Below are 23,054 nucleotides of genomic sequence, written 5' to 3' on the forward strand. Positions count from 1 at the left end.
CCTTAATAACTAGTCTTAAAATTTCAAATTTCTAAAAGTCGACGCGAGTAGTGGACTCGCGTCGACCAAGACTATTCTACATATTGCTTATTTTATATTCTTATATACTAATTATTTTTATTATATTTACACTTATTTGCTAACTACAATATATGTACACTTATTTTCTAACTACAATATATGTACACTTATTTGCTACTTACAATGTACACTTAACCTATGTTATTGTTAGTAGTTAGGTACTTTTTTTTTGTGGTTAGGAATCGTTTTGTCCATTTAAATTTAATTTTTTTTTTTTAATTTTTATTAATATATTATATGACTAATCCTATCTTATTAAGTAAATATATAAAGCCTTATCATTACAATTACATTATCCTATTCCTATACTATTACATTCAATTTTATTATTTATATTACTAACATCCCACTGCTAGCGTAGGCCTCTTTCGCCATGTAAGAGAAGTATTGGAGCTTAATCCGGGGCGCAGCTCCCCTGGGGGTTGGCGCATATGTTCCTACTATGAGTAACGATCGCTATCAGGTATTTATGATAACAACGGGGATCAAAAAAAAACTAGTATTATTTTGTAATATTTACTGGAGTCTTCAATGCATAAATGTGTGAAAATAATGTGTTAAACTTAACTATATTTGATACTACATAAGTGCTCAATATTTTTAAAATTGATAGTTCTGTTCTGATGGTAATGATTACGAAAATTTAATTATTTTATGATAATATTTATACTTTTGCTATATTTAGAAAAAAATGTTTAATGACCATATGAAATATCATTTTTACGACGCACTAAATGCTACATATGCGTACTGCGTATGTAACTGCAAAACACACATTTGTTTGATTTTTGTCGACAAATGTCGGGTACTCAGGTACTAACCATACTTTAAAAAGAAGCCATTGTAGTTTGAATCTTTAGCTGCCTACAGCAACACATCTTTTCTCATATGTGCTACTCAGTTAAATTATAACAAGTAATTCAAATATATATCATAATTATTAGATGATCATACTTATGCGTTGGTTTTAATTGTGTTGTTAGAAGTTAATTAATCATGGATGAAAGGTGGCTGTTTGTGGAATGGATCGATAGTCGAAATTTTTTTCCTGATTACGATGTCATTAATTCCAACACTCTGCTAAAGGGAACTCCAATAACAGAAATTTATAATGGAAACATACTTTTTTTTCTTTACAAAAGTCCTATTAAAGCACGTAAAGCGAAAATTATTTATGTTTCTGGTAAGTCAAATTCGTTATTTAAACATTCATTATTATTAAAATCTATAATGTAAAATCTTTGTATATGTATTAAATTATTATTTAAAGTAATTGTTGAGCCACAACTTAGAAAAATATACAATTTATATAGCAAACGCATAAACATTTCTTTTTAAATGTATAAGTTTAAATAATTAATTTATAAGATAGTCGCCAAATATGAAATAGGCGTGTTTTGACTGAATTACAGTCTGGTTGCAGGGTTGATAAAAATACGAATCATGATTTCTTACCTCATTACGCTTATTTTTTTTTCATGTATTATAAAAAACAATTAAAGAAAATAACAACATTTTTGCTTATATTTTTATTAAATAAGCCTTTTCACCCAACTTTTACTATGTTAATTTCAATGTCGTGCCAAAACATTATTTTGAAATGCTTAATAATTTTGTCTACCCTGCCATCCATTTGTAAAAATGTATTCTTAACTTGTATACATATATACAGATATTTTATACGGGTTGGCGCAGGCGTCTCGTTGACATTACGCACACTGATTTATTAAGCTTTTTTAAATTGGTTTACATTTTAACATCTGGAGTATGTGTCAAAGATGTCGTTGTGGTTTTTGAAGTCCGCTGAATTCATTACTATCGTAATATTTGACAATGCGTTGGCGCAGCGTTGGCTGTTGCGCTGGCGGTCGCGTGTCCGATCCCCGTTCGTGATTAGATTTGTATCGGCTATGCATATATTTACCGTGATCTCGGCGTTTGTGCTTGTGTAGGTATTATTTATTTCCGTACCTCCGACATAGGAGAAAATCCAACTGGGGACTGTTGGAGGACCGAGTATATGTTTAGCATAAATATAACTTAATTGTAACACTTTGTTATATTTTTCAGAGAACAAGGATGAAGTCGAGTTAATAAAATACACAACGGATAGTCTACGTAAAGTAACAGAGAATTTGATTTCAACTCTGAAAATTAAATTAAATACAACGAGCAATAACATGGTAACAGACAAACTTTATATACTTATAAGTTATAATATAAACAAGTTTTTTACAATTCGTTGAGAACAATAAAAAAAGTTTTATTTATTTATTTTAGACAAAAATCTATACTTATAAAAATACCGATTTACAGACAGACTGACTGACTGATTGATTAGACACACACTACATCAATTAAAGAAGAAATTTTAGGAAATCAATCTCTAAAGGGGTAAAATAGGGGATGAAAGGTTGAAAATAAAACTATCATTTTTTAAGTTAAAAACATGTAATTATGTTCGTAGTAATTAATGGTTGTCTTTTAAGCAATTAGTTTGACTATACTACGCTATAAAGCCTTTATAACAAAATAAATTCATAAAGTCATTATGACCGTTCTAACATTGTAAATAGAAAAGATAAGACGACATCACTTCAGCTTATCGCAGTCCACTGCTGGACATAGGCCTCCCCAAGTTCGCGCCAAAAATAGCGTGAACTCATGTGTTTTGCTCATAGTCACCACGCAGGGCAGGCGGGTTGGTGACCGCAGGGCTGGCTTTGTCGCATCGAGGACGCTGCTGACGACATAAACAATTTTTTTTAGACTAATACTGATGAGCGTCTTCGTCAAGTTATGAGCAGCCATACAGGAGATTTGTGTTCTAGTGTCCAAAAGGTAAATAACTAATAGTAGTTCGTAGTACTAATCTTACCTACATATTTTCTCCATAAATCCAATATTTACTTTTAATCTTTGTATAATCCCTAATATTTTCGTAATTTTTATGTTATCGCTATTTGTACAACACCCCCAGATGTGTATGTCTCATTATCTTATTTGTAATGTTATTTATCTTTACATAACTAAAGAATAATAAGAAAATGTTCGTATGTGCTTGTGTGTGTGTCAGCTCCGACGAGTTTACTCCTTAAATACGGTTACCGAAATAATTAAAAAATTAAAATGCTCAATTGCATTCATCAAATAATAAAATAAATTCATAAATATAAATAGTCATTAAGACCGTTCTAAGATTGTTAATATAAAAGATAAGACGACATCACTTCAGCCTATCGCAGTCCACTGCTGGACATAGGCCTCCCCAAGTTCGCGCCAAAAATAGCGTGAACTCATGTGTTTTGCCCATAGTCACCATGCAGGGCAGGCGGGTTGGTGACCGCAGGACTGGCTTTGTCGCATCGAAGACGCTGCTGACGACATAAACATTTTTTTTTAGACTAATACTGATAAACGTCTTCGAGTTCCGACCAGGAATACAGGAGAATTGAATTCTAGTGATGACGATGGTGTCCACGAGGTAAATAACTAATAGTAGTTCGTAGTACTAATCTTACATACATATTTCTCCATAAATCCAATATTTACTTTTTTAATCTTTGTATAATCCGTAATATCTTTGTAATTTTTATGTTATCACTCTTTGTACAACACCCAGATGTTTGTCTTATTTATCTCATTTGTAACGTTATTTATCTTTACATAACTAAAGAATAGTAAAACAATGTGTGTGTGCTTGTGTGTGTGTGTGTCAGCTCCGACGAGCTTCAATCAATCATTACAGCCTATACATTCCACTGCTGGAAATAGGCCTCCACAAGTTTACGCCAAAAATAACGTAAACTCATGTGTTTTGCCATAGTCACCACGCTGGGCAGGCGGGTTGGTGACCGCAGTACTGGCTTTGTCGCACCGAAGAAGCTGCTGCCCGTCTTCGGCCTGTGTATTTCAAAGTCAGCAGTTGGATGGTTATTCCGCCATCGGTCAGCTTCTTAAGTTCCAAGGTGGTTGTGGAACCTTGTTATCCCTTAGTCGCCTCTTATGACACCCACGGGAAGAGAGGGGGTGGCTAAATTCCTTAGTGCCGTAGCCATACAGCACGACAGCTGACGAGCAGCCGACGAGCTTACTCCTTAGAAACGGTTACCGAGTTAATTAAAAAATTACAATGCTCAATTGAATTCATCAAATAAGTAATAATTAAACTTTAAAATCAAAACATAAATTGACGCTTGCTATTCGTATCATTACAGTAAATTCTGGTATATATAAATATATATACCATTGACTTACCCGCGTTAATTTGAAACGTATTAAAATATTTACCAAACCATTATTACTGTGAAACTCGGCGACTTCCACAGGCGCGCCGCGGCGTCGTTTCATTTGATTTTACATTATCTCCTCAATTATGCGACTAAATTCAACTCTATTAAAAAAAAACGAAGTTTATCTTCAGAAAATTGCCTTTTTGATGAAATATGTTTCATTCGTAAGGATTTATATATCTTACTAATGATAATGTAATAAAATCACCTTTTAATTATTTGTGATTATTTGTTTTATTAACATACTAGCTGTGCCCGCGATTTCGTCCGCGTGGAATTTAACAAAAAAGTTATTGTTCAGTTCGCAGTTATAAAATAAATTTATGTCTAAAATAAAAGTAGTCTAAGTTACTCCTTGTTATATCAGCTATCTGCCAGTGAAAGAGCCGTTTCAGAGATTAGTCGGAACAAACAGACAGACAAAAATTGTAATAAAATGTTATTTTGGTATATGTACCGTGAATACATTCATATGCATTTAGTAAAAAGCGTTTTTTTTTTTAAATACGACAAACAATCCAATTTTATTTATTTGTATACATTTATTTGGATGCATGCAATCTTGCATCGAACAATAAGCTTTAGCTATTCATTTCTTTTAAGTACAAACTTTATATATTAACAATTGCATCGCAGTATATTTTTAACAATATTATGTACTAGCTGACCCGGCGAACTTCGTATCGCCTAACACAAACTTTATCGTATGGTATTAAAGTTCAAATTGACTTTTAAGTATTATCACAAATCTTTTGTATGGGAGTATAGAAAAGTGTTATTTTTAGACTTTTTCAGGAAATTTAAATTTTTTTTTTTTTAGAATTTTTCTCTCCGTAAGAACCATCCTCGTACTCCAAGGAACATTTTAAAAAAAAGAATTAGCGAAATCGGTCCAACCGTTCTCGAGTTTTGCGCTTAGCAACACATTTTGCGATTCATTTTTATATATAAGAAGATATATTCACCAAAATATTCATTGTTTTGAAATAAATAGTAATAATCGCATTGTAAACACGAGAAGGAATAACAAAATTTTAACTCCAAGTTTCCGACTGCGCAAAGTAAACGTTTCCTTTCTGGGTCATGGTATTCGCATGTATAATAAAATACCACAAACAATTTTGGAATTGTCTCAACATAAATTTAAAGTTTTTATTAAAATAATATAATTGTGTTTGCTCGCAAACGAAGAAAAAAACCGACTTCAATTAGATCGACGAGTAATACAACGTAGACCGACGAAAAAATAGTCAAGTAACTACGCGTTATCAAAGATTACTCAAAAAGTAGTTATCAGATCTCGATAAAATTTATATGCGACCACATGATAAACATCATCTTTCGGTTAAATTAAAAATTATCAAAATCAGTACACCCAGTAAAAAGTTATTGCGGATTTTCGAGAGTTTCCCTCGATTTCTCTGGGATCCCATCATCAGAGCCTGGTTCATATACCATATCATATCATGGTACCAAACTAGGGATATCGCCTTTCCAAAAAAAGAATTATCAAAATCGGTACATACAGTAGAAAGTTAAGCGGTATAATACAACGTAGGTCGACGAAAAAAGCGTCAAGTAAAAACGCATTATTAGATATAACTCGAAAAGTAGTTGTTAGATCTCAAATAAATTTAAATGGGACCAATTGACACACACCACCTTTCGATTAAAACAAAATTTGTCGAAATCGGTCCACCCGGTCAAACGTTCTGATGTAACATACATAAAAAAAAACAGTCGAATTGAGAACCTCCTCCTTTTTTGGAAGTCGGTTAAAAAGAGTAACTGCGGAGGTTCTTGCCGATTCTTCTCTGCAGAATCTACATTCCGAATCGGTGGTAGCTTTACTTCTAAAAATATAATAATTTATTTTTAAAGTTTTAATTTGTAAAATGACAATTCGAAAGTGCTCTTGGAGCCTATTTCTTTGCCACTTAAATCTTCAAACATGTTGAGTGCGCTTTGTAAGCCTATTATAAATTCAATGAAACCCGTTTTGCGGGCCGAAGTTACTACTAAATTCCAATTAGATAGTTTTAAATTCATAATATAATCTTTACTAATTTCAAACATTTCTAAAACTTTATGAATATTAGCAGCACATAATGCTTTTTTGTAAACTGGTGCTAACGTAGAACGGCTATTCAGTATATCAAATATGTCATTGATGATGTTTATAAATTTTGCTGTAGCTGTACAGTCTTTAAAATCATCTACATTATCCTTACAGAACATTAACGCATCAGCAATTGACTTACTAAACAGCTGTGTCGCCAAACGCACTTTCATTTTCTGTTTAGAAAAGAAAATATGGGCTTGTTTAAGTTTATTTGCGAGGTGTAAGCCTTTTTCCGTTTGCAAATCAAGCAATAAGCTGAGGAACTTAAATTCTATCTGATCGTCATCTTTATGTCTCTATCTATTAATGTCTCCAAATCACCTAACGTATTTCGTATGAGTTTGATCATATGACACGGGTCAAAAAATACACTAGCCCTTATGTTGTTTAATATAAAATATGGTCTTAAATTATTTATAGAAAAGTTGCATCCCAAATATGACGCCATACTTATATTTGATGCAGCACCATCAAAAGTCAGTCCACGAACATACACTTTAATTTTATAGAGCATTTCTATCGCCATTTTGACAATACTTGCCCGTTGAGGTAAGTAGTACTGTATTAAAATTGTTGCGTACAAAATTGTGTGCCCTCGGAGAATAGAAATGTAATTGAAGTGCAAAAGACCTCAACTCTGGGGGATATGATCTTTCTAACGAAGATCTTTGCGTTTTTTTTATGTATCTCACAAAAAAATCCTTATTACTTACTGGTACATTTGATAAAATATGAGCATCGTCATAACTAAGTTTCTTTTTTTATATCACTTTATACATCTGAAAACTTTGACATTTTGCTTTTTAACCTTCTGTTTTTTCTTCAAATTGCCTTTATTTTCTTATTTTTAAGCTTAATTATGCTTCTCAACTTCATTGCTTCCTCTTGAAGATCCTTTATTCTAATAGGCTCCTTAGCAGATGTCGCTAAGGGAGAATAACGTATCTACTAACCCACTCCGGCGTAGACGTACGGAGGCAAGAAGGAGACGTTTTGCCCACCTCCTCCCCCCTCGTAATAGTGGGGCCAGACGACACGACCCCGTCACACGTCTGAGGGGTGACCTTGTTGTGAGCGAGGCTACCCCACCATTGTGCCGGGGCCCGGAGTCTTTGTCCGGGCCTACCCTTTGCCGGGGCGAGATGGCGAATGCTAGCGTAACCCCATCTCGCCCCACTCAGGCGGACGACTGCTCACACGTGGTGGTTTTTTAGTCAGTAGGAGTGTGACATAACCCTCTAGCGCCCCCGCGCCGGAGGGTATACATGATGGATTTTCCCCACGTAAAAAAAAGGTTCGCTTTCGTATATCTGTAAATATACATGTAGATAAGTAGAAATGCCAGTAAAAAATAATTACCACATATTATGTAACCTTCAATTCGTTTTCAAAACCATCAATATGACGTAAAATTTTGACATAATAATGCCATCACATGCAATCAAAGTAAGAACTTTCCAAATTCCATACAATTTCATGTTATCATAATGGTTTTGAGAATGACAATTGTATCTCCGATTCGTCCTATTCTGCTGAGTAAAGACCCCTTGGTTCTTCTTTTCTTCTTAACTCAAAGCAATTTCCACACACTAATACAAATAGGAGCATAATATTGGTAAATACCAACTTCCAGAACAACTATACAAATGTTGTAAACATTATATACAAGTAATAGTAAGACTTCATTGTTGTATATTTTTCTATCAATATATCTTTCATTGACATTAATTTTTCTTACATCCTGTATTGTAACTGAAATGTTATCACTCTGCTTTGAAGTAGATGGTGGTGGTTCTATTTTTTTTATATAGTCCTTTTTTGGTCAAGACACATTCAATATCTTCAATAGCACTCTTTTTCCTTGCTGGCCCAGGTTTTGGTAAATTTTCTTTATTCTATAATTAAAAGAATAAAATAGGTGATAAATTAATTTACAGGAAGATAAACTACCATTTACTAACTACTATACTTAACATATTAACTGCCCAAGGCATATATTACACCTACAGCAAGAGGTCCAATGAAGTTTTTTAACTTATATCTTTGAAATAGATATGATATGATAATAATGGAATTTGTATATTTTTCTGCAATATTCAGTACCCTACTCCTGACCACTTTATACTTTTTATAAAGTTTAACTATCGCATCACATATGGCAAGCATATGAAATGTATGAAACGTACCTCTTGCAACAGTGAATCAAATATTGTTGGAATCGCTCTATGAAATAGCCTCGCACGAAAGCCACTTTTATCGATATTACGTCAAAATATTTTGAACATAACACACAAGATTTTGTGGGCTGCCAATTTGTCACGTTCATATTTGCTAACCAGGAATTGCTCAAGTGCACATCATTTGGAAACCTGAAAAAAGTAAATGTATCAAGCAAGAATGAAGAAATAACTTAAACCATTAAAATAAAATAAATCTCATAAAATACATGAAGTAAATCTGAATCTGGCCCCTCCAAATAACTAAAGTACCAAACTGTCAAACATATTTTTAGGGAAGTAAAATCTTATCTTAGTGAATAAAGTCTCCAAAAGAGTCAGCAGGTCTTTCTTTCCAAATCCTTCGAACCCTAACACGTAACAATATATATATAATCTGAATCTCGGAAACGGCTTCAACGATTTTCACGAAGTTTGGTATGACCGCTCTAGCGGGGTTCGAACCCGCATCTCCGACTGACCGTGTCGGTCCGACTGACCGACAATTTTTGATATAATATTCAAAAAATGTTTAGAATTCCTAATGTGTGGGTAACACAAAAATAAAATCGTAGATAATTTCAGGATGCATAATACTAAGCCTAAAAACAAAAGAAAGAAAAGAATATTAGGATCGGGGGCAAGCCGAAATTATTCAGAGGAAATGTTAGATTTAGCAGTTGACATGGTAGAAAATAACAGGTTGTCAAATCGGGAGGCAGAAAAGAGGTTCGGAATCCCTCGACGAACAGTATTAAATAAAGTTAAAAAAAAATCACATTAGAAATAGTATTATTTAAAAAAATATTCGAATTCGCAAGAAATCTGGGCAAGTCTTACGGTCTTACGGTACTTATGAAATGTTATGTCAGGTGTTTTATTATATCGCTGCTGCGCGGCGTTAGCGTCGTCTGCTACTCCGACGACACGCTGGTGCTTTCTCGCCGACCGACGTATCGGGAGGCGGCAGTGCTGGCGACCGCTCGCGTCGCGCAGATCGTAGCGCGAATCCGGCGTCTCGGCCTCACCGTCGTGTTGGATAAGGCGAAGGGTTTGGTCTTCCATGGCCTGAGAAGGGCGCCTCCCCACGACCCCCATCTGATCGTGGGAGGCAGCGTGCGTGCTGGCTGAAGTCCTGCCCTGGGACCTGGACGCGGTCTCTCTGGCGTCGTCATACCGGCGGCGTCGGAGTCTGGCGTCCGGGACCCTCAGTCCAGTACCAAGTCTGATAGAACACCTTAGGCGAGAGCGGGATGCCGCGATCGCGGAGTGGATGGTGAGGCTCGATCGTCCGGGGACGGGGCACCGGACGATCGACGCGGTTCGGCCAGTTCTTCGGCAGTGGTTGGATAGACGGCATGGCGTCCTAACCTTCCGCACCACGCAGGTCCTCTCGGGTCACGGCTGCTTCGGGGGGTACCTGTGTCGGGTCGCCGGGAGGGAGCCCTCTCCTCGATGCCACCACTGCCAGGATTGTCCCGACGAGTCGGCGCAACACGTGTTGGAGGAGTGTCCGGCGTGGGCGGAGGAGCGCGAAGAGCTCCGAAGCGTAGTAGGGCAGGACCTTTCGCTGACGGCCGTGATCTCAGCCATGGCCGGTAGCGAGAGGTGCTGGGACGCCGTTCTCGCCTTCTGTGAGTGCATCATGGCGCAGAAGGAAGCAGCGGAGCGGGTGAGGGAGGACACCACCGACCTCCCCCTCCGCCGAAAAAGGACCGGGCGTCGGAGGCTGGCGCACGACAGCCGTCTCCCTCCCTAGACGCCAGGCAGAGCAGAATCTGCCGGGTAGGCGCGCGCGGCGTCCCCCGCGCGCCACCCCTCCAAAAGGAAAGGAAAGGGCGTGACGAGGCACGCCGCCGGGGTTTGCAGACGAATGTGGATTCCTGCGACCCCGGCACGGGCGACGAAGGTGGACACCGCTGGTTTTTAGTGGGTAGTCCGGCATTGCACACACCGCCGGGAGCCCCACACTCCCGCTGCCCAGCTCGGCGGCGGGGTCAGTGCGTAAATGCATCTTCCAGCGAAAAAAAAAGTGTTTTATTATATGTAACACTACTACACCGTGGGGCACTGCACTTTACCATATTTAATCCGTCCTATTTTCACAATTTACAGATTAATATTCAATATTTATAAGAAACAAAAATACAAGCCATGTGTCTTCTATCGTCATCTATCAACATGGAGGATTGCTTCAATTTTTATTTTGTTTATGTATGTGTCTGTGTTACTACATTGAAAGACAACGAAAGATTTATTTGAAATTCAGACGAGTGAGAACAAGATGGAGATATTGCTTATTACTGTCTAAGTGTTTGTGTAATTTGTGTACAGTCTGTTCCACTTATAATAATGTCTATAGAATACCATAACTCAAAATGGAGACGTTTACTAATTACTTTGTGCATTCGGAAACGTGGAGTTAAAAATTTGATATTCCTTCTTGTGTTTATACTGCGATTATTACTATTTATATCAAAACAATCGATATAATTGTGAATATACATAAAATTCTTATAAATATATTGTGAAACAATTGTTAATACGTCTAACGAAACGTCTACGACCTAATGAAAAACATTAGCGTCAGCTGGGAGACTCGAGCTCCAGTATCCTAAATAACGCGAATAGCCCTTTTTGGATAATAAATGAAGTCTCAATATCTGTAGCATTGCCGTGGGGTAACAGACCATTAGACATAACACTATGGAAATAGCTAAAATATATTAAACGCGCAGTAGCAACGCGGTTAGTTGTCAAACTTTTTTTGTTGATAAATGGGAACTCCACTGAAGTTTCGAATCCAAATTTACTAAGGAAACTGTAGTATATATGTATACTGGTTCAAATTGAAAAATAAAAAATTATAAATAAACGAAAATAAACTATAAAAACTAACCTATTAATAAGAGCGTCAGCGTCAGTTGATTTAGACGATTTCACTTCCCATAGATATACCTATATTTTTCGTACGTCGGGCCCTATAGTCGTTTTTAAGAAGTAAACCCAAATAAATCCTTATTAATAACTAATCTTTGGTGTTATTATAAAATCATTTCTAAAAAGATTTCATTGTAGTAACTATATTTTGCAGCTGACTAGAAAAAGACAGATATTAGTTAGTACAAGTATTCCGTTGACGAAAGAGAACATAGAGAAATTGACTCCGACTACCAGCGATTGTTTGCCCTCATCGTCGAGAGAGATATCGGCTCAAAATAATAACAATACTTTGCCTAATTCACCGAAAGGACGACCGGCTCATAATAACAACATTAGTATGCCTGTAACACTGAAAGAACAATCAGCCGAGACTAATAGTTTACCACGAAGGTCGAAAAGATTGTCAGCACGGAACAATAGTAAGAGTTTTTGAGCATGTTGCAACCAGTACCTTGGTGCGTATGTTTCTCTTAATTTTGTTTGTTTAATCAGCGTCGAATAAATGACAAAAAGGTTAGGTATCTAACCTGAAATAAGTCTGTTTGGGAATCGAATCTATAACCTCGGAAGTTCAGCTGCTAATGGGCTTCGCTATGCCAATATTAAAAATAAAACTTGTCTCCATCTTGCTTATACTTTTAATATTAATATAATTATGTTTGCAGGCAAACGAAGAAAAACCGACTTCAATTAAGTATATCAACAAGTAATACAACGTAGGTAGACGAAAAAATAGTCAAGTAAATATGCATTATCAAAGATTACTCCAAAAGTTGTAATTAGATCTCGATGACATTTAAATGTAATAACATGATAAACATCGGCTTTCAATTAAATTAAAAATCATCAAAATCGGTACACCCAGTAAAAAGTTATGCGGATTTTCGAGAGTTTCCCTCGATTTCTCTGGAATCCCATCATCAGATACTGGTTTCCTTATCATGGTACCAAACTAAGGATATCTCTTTTCCAACAAAAAAAGAATTATCAAAATCGGTTCATAAACGACGGAGTTATCCCTGAACATACATTAAAAAAAAACATACATACGGTCGAATTGAGTAACCTCCTCCTTTTTTGAAGTCGGTTAAAAAAAATTCTTCAAACTTCCTCCGTATTATTCACGATATTTTTTTTTTACTTAATACATTCAGCTTAACACAGCTCACTTTCTAGAGATTACTTAAATCATATACTTTGCCTGTAAAAGCGGTATACAGATTTGTGAAATATAGCATGCAATGTAACATGAAAGGAGCATTTCATAAGTGTGGACGCAGGGCGCACACGAACTGAGCATGTAGGTACTCGCAACATAGTTACATAGCTCACTAGCTCAGTCTATATCACAGAGTACATTGTAAATAATAGGAGTCTATATTCAACTGTAGCCTCTGCCGTAGCTGTGTTTTTTCCATGGTTCAACTCAACCCGTCCAAACTGGCGATGGCGCCCCGTGCACACTGCAGTCTGCGCACCCCCTTGTTTTCGGTGAAAAAACCGACAAATGACGAATCGCGACGCACGTGCACATGAGTTAAAATGCTCTGTTCATGCGCGTAGTGAGCACGGTTCGTACGCGCAAGCCGTCCACACTATAGGAATTCTACATTGCATGATACACTGCAACAATGTGGACGACTAATTCTTTCATTGTGTGTTACATTGCATGATCTGTACTGCTTTAACATATACTTACAAATATTTAACAGTTCGTGTTGTTAAACAAAAGAAATATTTGTCAAGAATCTACATATGTTAATCTATCTAATGTTACTTAACTGAAAAGCAGTTAGCGACCTTTGTTAGCAATTGACTGAAAAATAATTCTAAGTACCTAAAATTCGCAGGAGATATTGTTACAATAGTTTAAAACATTTAAAGTGAGTCTGATCTCTTATATGTTGACAACCGTTGTAAAATAAATTTTAATTATAGCGTTAGATCCCAAGCATCCAGGCAACTTTGTCCAGACAATCATGAACACAAAAAATAAAATTATCCAATTTGGTGCAGAATTTCGGAAGCTATCATTCAATTAAAAACAAATACACACATGTTTTGTACAAATATTTTTGCGATTCATTTCATTCATTTAGATAATCATAATTGCGTCGTGAAGATTTTAATATATATAATGTAATTTTTACAGGAAACATTAAGCTAAATGTGACCAAAAAAGGCCAATAGAGTTCGTCAACAACCCAAGAAAAAATTAAAACTAAAAAGGACCTACGTAAGATTTTCATATCATACGAATCGGACAATGCTCAAGATAGAAACATTCATAAAAATTTTGATTGACAAATGTATTAACTACATTCATTAATTAATCATTAAATATAATTTTTATACGGTTTGTGTTTATTTTTCATTTATTTATGACATTAATATCATAATGTTAACTGTGCAAAAGGCGAAATGAAACAAATTCTTTAAACAAAAAATATATCAAAAAAATAATTCGATTCTTAAACAGGGTCTTTCTTCTAGATCCATCAATCTATTAAAAGTTAAATATTTACTTATTTACGAGGTAGGTACTGTATAGGTAATATTGTAATTTCTACTTACAAAAACATTTATTATCTACAAGACACTAAGTAACTTTATATTATTAAACTAAAAGTAACGAGAACAATTATTGCTCTTTCTTCTGTTATGACTAAGATCGTGGAACACGTTATTAAAAAAATAGATTATTGGCTTATAGTGAATCGAGACTTATTGTCTAAATTTCTATTTAATTTCTCAAAAAGAATAACTAATAAGTATTGTTTTCAATCTCTGCTCGATCACGGTTCGTGTTCAAGAATCAACACTTTTTAATGCTATTTTTATTATTTTTTAAATATTTTTGATAGATGTGAAGAATCTATATATTAATACTGTGGAGTGTATTATACTTTTTTGTTGATCGTCAGTCTGTAGTCAAACCGAAATTTTTTAAAAAGGTTCTTTATTTTCATTATTTTTATTTTTCTTTAATTTAAAAGTTTTAATTATGGTCGAATTTCGACCTCTGGGCGATCACTATTTATAATAAAGTGCATTTAAATAAAGTTACATTAATAGTGAAAAGAAGTGAAGTGAAGTTAAAAAAAAAGAAAGTGAAAAAATGAGTCATTAAATTAATAGCTAAATAAAAAAAAAGTATATTTTTCTTAATATTACTTTTATTAACCTAAGTATCTATATTCCCACACGTACTGGAGGAGATACCAATATGACCCCATCGCCCCTCACAAATAACATAGGAATGTTTCTTTTAGTTGTTCTATAAACTTCTTCATACGTTTCTTCATCAATTTCAACAGTTGTTATTGTTTCCTCAGCATCGCCCAGGACCATATTTAAATGTTGATCATAAGCCTGGAAACATTTTTAGAAATAAATAAGGTCACAAAGATCTTACTACTATTTTTTAATATAATAATAATAATAGAGGATCCTTGGCCAAAGAGGAATGCCAGAAACCGGTTGTACTGAGCACCTCTGACCGGGAGACCGTATGGATGGAAAAAGAGCTGCATGGACTGTTTTATAAGGCGCTCCATGCGCCTTACGTAGACAGTAAGGCTTCCGTGTGGTGGTTGCGATTCGGCGACCTCTTTTGGGAAACCGAAGGTTTTGTCTGTGCAATACAAGATCAGGTAGTTAAGACGAACAACTACCGAATCCCGCGTGCATCACCCAGAGTCGTCGGTCATGAGACTGTACATCCCGCGGAAGTGTGGTGGTCGAGACATGTTAAGCGCTAAGAAAAAATTGTCTGAATTACATTATCTATGCCTAAGACCAGACCAGACATCCCATTTTTCAGTTGTATATCCCGCTGTCCCCAAAGCTAGCCCCAGGATGTAGAAATGTCCTAGTTTTCAATAATGCACTTGTGTAAGCATAGTAAGAGTGCTGGTTCCTTGGGTTTTAGACGTATGTAAAATTGAAACAGATGACAAAAATCAGGTGATACATATCGATGCCTAACAGCCAAAAAGGGTTAAGCGACATTTTTTGATAAACTGAGTTATATACATAGTTTCGTCGTTTTTTTTCTGCATCGTTTGGTCTGGGTTACGTCTCTCAATAAGAAACTTTTTGTCGCTTAGGCGGTAGTAAAAATATGGGCAAGAAGCAATTTTTTTCGTTGCAAACGACAGAAATTTTGATTGTTTTATTTTTTTTTGGTGGTTGATCTACTAAATGTTTGAGAATAACGAACTTATGCTTTTTAGATTTACTGTAATATTTTAAAGATCGGACATTAACCTATTTCAGCTGGAAGTAAAAATTCAGAAATATGCGTTTATGTTAATTTGCCTGTAGATAATTATTAGTTGAAATCCGTTTAGCACTTTATGCGTGTTTGTTTTTAAAACATATTAGTCGTTAATTGTAGTTTGGCCACATTTTTAAGACTCTGTTAGGTGGTTAGTGTTTTTTTCCCGGTTAATAGTTAGTGATAAATAGGAGGTTACTACATATTGCCCCTACAAATACTAAATAATAGTTTGTCGCTTATCCTTTTTTTCCCTCCCGATACTTATACAATTTTGTCGATTAGATAAAAAGGTAGACCTAAATGTTATCGTTATACCCATTCGGACTCACCGTATTGTGTTATTATTTTATTTAAAACCATTTAAATTGGCGGTTGTCGGTATTATTCTTTCGAAACTACGTGATCAAGCGGCAACACGACGAACTTTAGTCGTCTGGTGACAGGGGGCAAGCGCCACGTATGCAGACGTGCCATTTGGTCGCGATATTTTATAATTAAAGTTTTGTGTTTATTTATCATTAGGTAAGTCAAATTTAATGTTCAATAAGGTAAATAGCTACATTTACTTTTTGTTAACGAATAGGTACTTACGTAATTAAAACTCAAAAATATTATTCCGAAGTCTGGATTTGTGCCTGGTGTGCGGCAATTAGCTCGCCCCCTATTACGTGGAACCTAACATATCAGACGAAACATGGTTTACTTACATCTACAAAATAACTGAAGGTGAAGGACAGCGGCCAGTTTGTCTCCAATTTCTAGCAGCTACTTTGGATGTTGGTCGTAAATTTATTCAATACACCATACAACATTCTGCACTTGGACTAGCTAAAGAAGATAATCGTGGTAGGTGTGATCCGCATAACAAAACTAAAGATTCGACGATTGTGTGTGTAGGTAATGAACTTTATTAAAGGTTTACCAGCTGAGCCTTCTCATTATTGTCGTAAGAATACTAGCCGTGTTTATCTTCCAAGTAAAATAAAAAACTTAGCCAATCTATACAAAATTTACAAGAAGATTTATACAGAGAAAGGAATTGATATTGTAAGCGAAAGTGTTTCGGTCTATATTCAACGAAAAATTTAATATTGGTTTCCATATCGCCAAAAAAGATAAGTGTTTGAAATGCCTAAAATTTGAACGAAATATAGATAACCCTGAAATAGAAGAAGAAAAGAAGCAACATGACTTAGAAAAAGCAGAAAGTTATAATAGATTTAAAGCTCATCAAAACATACAAAAAAGTGATCCTAGTACTTTATGTGCTAGTTTCGATTTACAAAAAGTATTAAATACACCATACGGAGATAGTATGCTGTTATTTTACTCCCGTAAATTAGCTGTATACAATTTTTGCGTGTATGAAAATGATACCCGTAAAGTATATTGTTACTATTGGGATGAATGTAACGGAAGAAGAGGAGCTAATGAAATCGCAACAATACTCAATAAATATATTCACACTGTTGATGAACGTGGCACAGTTAAAAATTTGTTGCTTTATGCTGATTGCTGCCCGGGTCAAAATAGAAATAAAATAATCATGGAAATGTTACATAAAACTTTGCAAACGTGCATTAATGTTCAAGCAATACAGCTAAACTTCTTGCTAACCGGCCACACGTACACGCCTGTTGATTCTGTTCATGCTGTCATAGGAAAAAACTTAAAAAATACCATTATTTATGCACCTTCACAATGGTATACAATATTACCATACAATGTCCACATGTACCATACAATACAATGTCGAGCTTTTGCAGTTTAAAGACTTTAATAAATGGGATTCAATTAGCAACAAATACTTCAAGGGAAATTTAATAGGAAAAATAAGTAAGATGCGTATTGTCACATTCCGAAAGAAGAAGGATAAACATTTTTGAATATCATATCAAAAATTGACCGCTCCAGCGGGATTCGAACCCGCGTCTCCGACTGACCGTGTCGGCGCTCTAGCCAATTAAGGTATGGAACGATGTACCCGCTAGAGCGAAATTTTTGATATGATGATTTTTATTTTCGGTTTAAGCGAACCGTGGGTTCGAATCCCGCTGGAGCGGTCAATTTTTGATATGATATTCAAAAATGTTTAGAATTCTTAATGTGTGGGTAACACAAAAATAAAATCGTACATATTAGAAGAAGGATAATTTGATTTTTGTAAAAAACTCAATGAATGATGATGCTGAATCTTACAGTATCGAAGTACAACGAAAAACCAAAATGACTCCACCAGCATGTTATAAATCTTTAATTCCTTTGTCTAAGGCCAATAACGATGATTTACTTAAACTGTGTCAAGATAAGGTGATTCCCCATTTTTTTCACAGTGTATACAACAGCCTGATTAGTTCCAATAATGTTAAGGATACACACCCTGAATCAGATATCAAAGATGTTGATGTAGAATAATAATATATTATACATCAAAACCTTCGATATCTGATTATTATTAATTATTAAGTAAATTAAAGACTGATTATTATTTTTATGTAAATTAAAGACTAATTATTATTTTTAAGCAAATTACAGACTGATTATAATTTTTAAGTAAATTAAAGACTGATTAATCAAATAATATATATATTTTAAACCTCTCGAGTGAACCTGAAATGTTTGTGCTCCGAATATAATTTTAAAAGAGTATTACATCGAAATGGATAATAGAGTCTAATAACCATAATTAATATTTCCTTAAAAAATTAACTTGATCCAATTTTCCATTCAGTCAATTTTCATTAGATAGCTGGTTATACAATATTTTAACATTTTTATTTAAAAAAAAAAACACACTTGTGCTATTTTTCTTTACTTTAATGAAAAATGAGGTGAAGTTACATCATTTTTGCTGGACGCGAATAATTTGTGTATTTCATGTATTTTTATTTTTTTTTTGCCCGCATCTGTGTTTCCCGAACGATACAATCTGGGTGCCTTCAAGGTCAGAGTGAATAGGCTGTTGTTAGGTAGGCATGCTCCACCTTCGACCGCATCGTCACTTAACATCAGGTGAGATTGTGGTCAAATGCCTGCCTATTTGACATAAAAAAAAAAAAAAAAATTACGACATTTTTGCTGTTTGTAAAATGAAGATTATTTGGGGATAACCGACAGCAACTAGTATTTATAGGCTTAATTAAATAAAAATAACAACGTCATTTAATAGATAGCGTGCTTAATGCTACAAAAATACATTCTTAGCCTTTCGGGAGATGTACTTAAATTTTTATGATTTTTTTTTGTTTATTTTTAACTTTAAATCACTCTCCTGTAAAGTTTGAAAAGTGGCGGTTATCCTTTTTTGGCTGTTAGGTATTGATATGTATGTGTGTTGACTTGCCTTTATCAAATAAGCAATAGGTGCTATATTTGTACACAAGTGTTTCATGCTATGTGCAGTCGTATGTATAAACGGTATACCGTTATTCAATAGGTAAATAAATATACCTGCTAATTGACATAAAAAAGGTGTCCCATTTTTAAGCCTAAAACAAAATGTCCATTTTATCTATGCCTGGTATGGCAGGTGGTATAGTTCACAGTTTAAACTAACCATATACAAGCATAACAATGTATTTAAGTGATAACTCATTTTCTATTTAATCCTTTTATTGCCTTTTTTTGAATAAATAAATTAATGGACATTGCTTTTAAGAAATATAAGGATATATTGTAAAGTGTGGATTCACAATAAGATCAATATAAATCAATAAATTTAAACTTAGAGAATTTTTACAAATAGACGTTTTAGTGACGCTTGTATAATTTATTTTAAAAAAAGGCTAATATGTACATCACAGGTAGATTAATTTATGGGGGGTTAAATTTTTGTTATTTTTGACTCTACCTTAATTCCGGTGCTGCGGGAATTGTACTCATGCTCCGTTCCACGACTTTCACACGTTATTTTTGAACAAATTTACATAAAAACGATCTTTATTGCAAGATCAAAATACAATACGCACTGACCTTTAACGACCGACAAATAGACACTTTTAAACAAAATAACGCGTCAGACATAATATTCTAATAAAATTAGTAACATTGCATGCTAGAATATAGGTATAGAAATTTGAAAAATACCCAAAACCGAATTGCAGCACCCCACTGTCCACATGGTCTTGGTCTGCCCTACCCCTAGAGTGTTTTTTTTAAGCCACAGGCGCGGAGGGACGGCTGCACTTCCCACAGCGCCGGAGCTAAGCATTATTCTTAGATTATTTTTTTTCGATTTAAAAATTGAACCTCAAAACTTCAACGACAATATCTCTGTAACAACGGGGTTTACACGAAAATAGTTGTCCGGGAGAGGTGAAGAACCCACACTGAACCGCCATAAATCTCTTGCCGGCGATGTACATAATTACCACAAAAAATATTATTGTTATTAATACTGGAACAGATCAGAAAACAGTAGTAGTATTAAAATAATGGAACTTCAAAGAAATCACAGCCATTGACAGCAAAACAACAATGCTTTCAAAGTGTTGTGTTCTTGTGGTAAAGTGAACCTCCTGGAGAGTGTCAGGGGTAGGGTTGGTAAAGCATTTGCGAAGCTTGTGGTGTTGTAGGCTACCGTAACAGCCTTAACATCAGATGAGTATATTTTTTTTGTCCCATTAGAGGTTTAAAAAAAATTTAAAGAACAATATACTTACGTGAAGTTTCCCGCGTAACTCGCGCTCATTTCGCATCTTAACATAAATTCTTTCATCTAAGCTCAGTCTTATCAAATCAAGTGGTTCTTTTACGGTCATTACAGCCACCTAAAAATGATTTAACGTCAAACATTTGTTAACATTAATGAATGCTAATTGTTGAATTTATTTATTTTAGCCAAGAATTTATCACTACTAACATTATCACCGTCGTCAGCCATTGTTATGACTTAAATAAAAATTTAAGAGTAAACTGTGAACTATTAATATTTAATACGGAATTTACGAATAGTAGAAAGTACAAAGTAAACATTAATAATCTAATAGATTTACAAATTTTAACTTTTTGGTTATACTTTTGATAACCGAATACTGACACCGACCATAGATTATACACTTATATACTGGTAACACCGACAGTTGTTATCAGTGTGACCAGATTTAGGTAGATAAGGCAGTAAAAACATCAAAATTCAGAAAAGTATTTCTCAAGAAGCTTATAGTGTTTTGTATAAGCTTCTTGGTATTTCTGATGTATATGAAAAACTAATGTAATGTGTGCGTTCTATAAGGCTGTCGGAGGGGAAACCGGGTGGACTGGTTACCGGGCGATAATGCACCGGGAGTTTCTGCTGCTTGAGCCAAATGTAACTGTCATGGAACGAAACCTGGCAAATCGAGCTCAGTACATACAGTGAAAGGTGTTCGACGCCACCGAGCTCGAATCGTTTCGACGTGAGGTTGCGCTTAAAGTGAAACCCGTATCCACAGTGCGCGACGCAGTGTCAACGCATCAAAAAAGCTTTTATAACGAAGCGCATGTGGAGGTGGTCACTGAAGCAATCCCTCAAATAGTAGAATAGTTACTTGCAAGAGGCGATTTCCGAGATTCAGAGCGCTACTCTAGAACTGAGACCACGACTTTCCCGCCTCCCTCTCAATGCTGTGACGTGAAGTGCCATTGAGGCAGCCAACAAGCTGTTACCTCCCTACTTGGAAGGCAGCCCTAGCTTAGAGGATACGGGTTCTATTCTCTTCGGTGCAGCTCTGGCGGTGCACCGCCTTGTCGAAGCCAAGACACGCTAAGGCCTGGACGCGCTAATGAAAGAGATGAAATAAACTCGAAAAGTAATTAAATAAACTTGAGCATATTCAAAACCTTTCTATTCGCTTCATATTTGGACTTTGGCTTCATATTGGAAATATGATCACATTTCTGAGTTTCGCAAAAAGCTCGGGTGGCTCCCAATTCGACTTCGTCGGAATACTCACATTTTTTCACTTCTCTGCTGCGTACTGTTTAATCCAAAGACGCCTTCCTATTTAAAAAAGCGCTTGGAGCCACTATCAAACTGTCACGACCGGTCTCTTCGATCGGATAGTAATCTTATTCTTAAAATTCCTTCTCATGCTTCTTCTTTTTATATCAACTCTTTTTCGGTACAAGCAAGTTCGGAAAATAAACGATTATAAAGAGTAAAGATTTGATTGTTTGTTTGTTAGCATTGAATAGGCTCCGAAACTACTGGACCGATTCAAAAAATTATTTCACCGTTGAGAAGCTACACTATCCCTGAGCGACATAGGTTATACTATATTTTCAAAAATATTAGGGATCCTTACTAAAACTCCAATAATGTAACCCAAGGGATAAAAAAATAACCTAAAAAATTCCTTACATTGCGTGCGCTGCAAAAACAAATGATAATAGAAAAAACGTAAATTATACGAAGTTTAAGTCAACAAATGTTATTGTTAAAAAATATGACCGCAGAAAATTGAGTGTAACAAATAGTTTTATTACATTTATTTTCTAAAACTAAACGAATTTTGATAATTTGTAATAAAAAATTAGTACTTAGTCTTAAAGGGCTGTACGATCTTTTTATTTCAAAATTTCCTTGGCATACGATTTTTTTTGTAGTTGACGTACGATCACACTTTTTGTGCACCTGGCAGCCCTGAGCCTCGGTAGCATATGCAGCGTTGCAAAAGCTACCGATTTATCGGTAGATCTACCGATTTTGACCCTTGTCTACCGATATACCGATTTAGCAGTGCTATCTACCGAATTTTTGAATTTTCAACTCATGTAAAATAATTTTCTAAAAAAAAGGTTAAATAATATTCTTAATACGGTAACACTAAAAGAAAACGGTAACACAAAATCAATGCACGGGGACTTCCCGAAATTCTTCCCACCACGTCGAATATGACCGTTCAAATCCGCGGTGTGTTAAAACAAATTGTACTAACACGTCATATAATAATACAGTCAGCGTTGCAAAAGCTACCGATTTATCGGTAGATCTACCGATTTTGGCCCTTGTCTACCGATATACCGATTTAGCAGTGCTATCTACCGAATTTTTGAATTTTCAACTAATGTAAAATAATTTTCTAAAAAAAAGGTAAAATAATATTCTCAATACGGCAACACTAAAAGAAAACGGTAAC

General features: G+C 35.2%; 2 protein-coding genes and 1 long non-coding RNA gene across 9 annotated transcripts; 1 reads left to right on the forward strand and 2 right to left on the reverse strand.

The window, feature by feature from the left end:
* The first annotated feature begins 2,863 nt into the window (after window positions 1–2,863).
* LOC123660289 lies at window positions 2,864–14,013 on the forward strand. Of its 7 annotated transcripts, none has more exons than XM_045595386.1 (4): window positions 2,864–2,922; window positions 3,485–3,565; window positions 11,806–12,109; window positions 13,807–14,013. In XM_045595386.1, exons 1-3 carry the CDS (start codon window positions 2,881–2,883, stop codon window positions 12,085–12,087), a joined length of 405 nt encoding a protein of 134 aa, XP_045451342.1. In that variant the 5' UTR covers window positions 2,864–2,880; the 3' UTR covers window positions 12,088–12,109; window positions 13,807–14,013. The 7 variants fall into 7 exon arrangements, 2 of the variants coding, with proteins under 2 accessions (XP_045451342.1, XP_045451340.1); XM_045595384.1 differs by having other exon boundaries at window positions 11,806–12,073; XR_006744158.1 differs by lacking the exons at window positions 2,864–2,922; window positions 3,485–3,565 and adding an exon at window positions 11,042–11,459.
* LOC123660290 lies at window positions 8,171–9,050 on the reverse strand. Its single transcript, XR_006744163.1, has 3 exons — window positions 8,942–9,050; window positions 8,682–8,864; window positions 8,171–8,390 (listed from the first exon to the last, which is right to left on the reverse strand). It is a non-coding gene; the product is annotated as an uncharacterized LOC123660290 (long non-coding RNA).
* Window positions 14,014–14,810: 797 nt separating the features above from the next.
* Window positions 14,811–21,021, reverse strand: LOC123660435 (U6 snRNA-associated Sm-like protein LSm3). The gene is made up of 3 exons (XM_045595518.1): window positions 20,798–21,021; window positions 20,598–20,705; window positions 14,811–15,026 (listed from the first exon to the last, which is right to left on the reverse strand). The coding sequence occupies exons 1-3, from the start codon at window positions 20,816–20,818 to the stop codon at window positions 14,847–14,849; spliced, it is 309 nt and encodes a 102-aa protein (XP_045451474.1). The 5' UTR covers window positions 20,819–21,021; the 3' UTR covers window positions 14,811–14,846.
* Window positions 21,022–23,054: the final 2,033 nt, after the last annotated feature.

This window comes from Melitaea cinxia, chromosome 15 (genome assembly GCF_905220565.1).
Source record: "Melitaea cinxia chromosome 15, ilMelCinx1.1, whole genome shotgun sequence".
In the NCBI taxonomy this organism is placed as follows: Eukaryota; Metazoa; Arthropoda; class Insecta; order Lepidoptera; family Nymphalidae; genus Melitaea; species Melitaea cinxia.

Bases quoted from the DNA above. Each gene is read 5' to 3' on its own strand.
- LOC123660435 (XM_045595518.1), bottom strand. From the start codon at position 20,818: ATGGCTGACGACGGTGATAAT. The intron at 20,706-20,797 runs GTTAGTAGTGAT...AATCATTTTTAG, and splicing joins TGGCTGACGACGGTGATAAT to GTGGCTGTAATGACCGTAAA. The intron at 15,027-20,597 runs GTAAGTATATTG...AAATGTTTCCAG, and splicing joins AGTTACGCGGGAAACTTCAC to GCTTATGATCAACATTTAAA.
- LOC123660289 (XM_045595384.1), top strand. From the start codon at position 2,881: ATGAGCAGCCATACAGGAGATTTGTGTTCTAGTGTCCAAAAG. The intron at 2,923-3,484 runs GTAAATAACTAA...ATTTTTTTTTAG, and splicing joins TGTGTTCTAGTGTCCAAAAG to ACTAATACTGATAAACGTCT. The intron at 3,566-11,805 runs GTAAATAACTAA...TATATTTTGCAG, and splicing joins ATGACGATGGTGTCCACGAG to CTGACTAGAAAAAGACAGAT.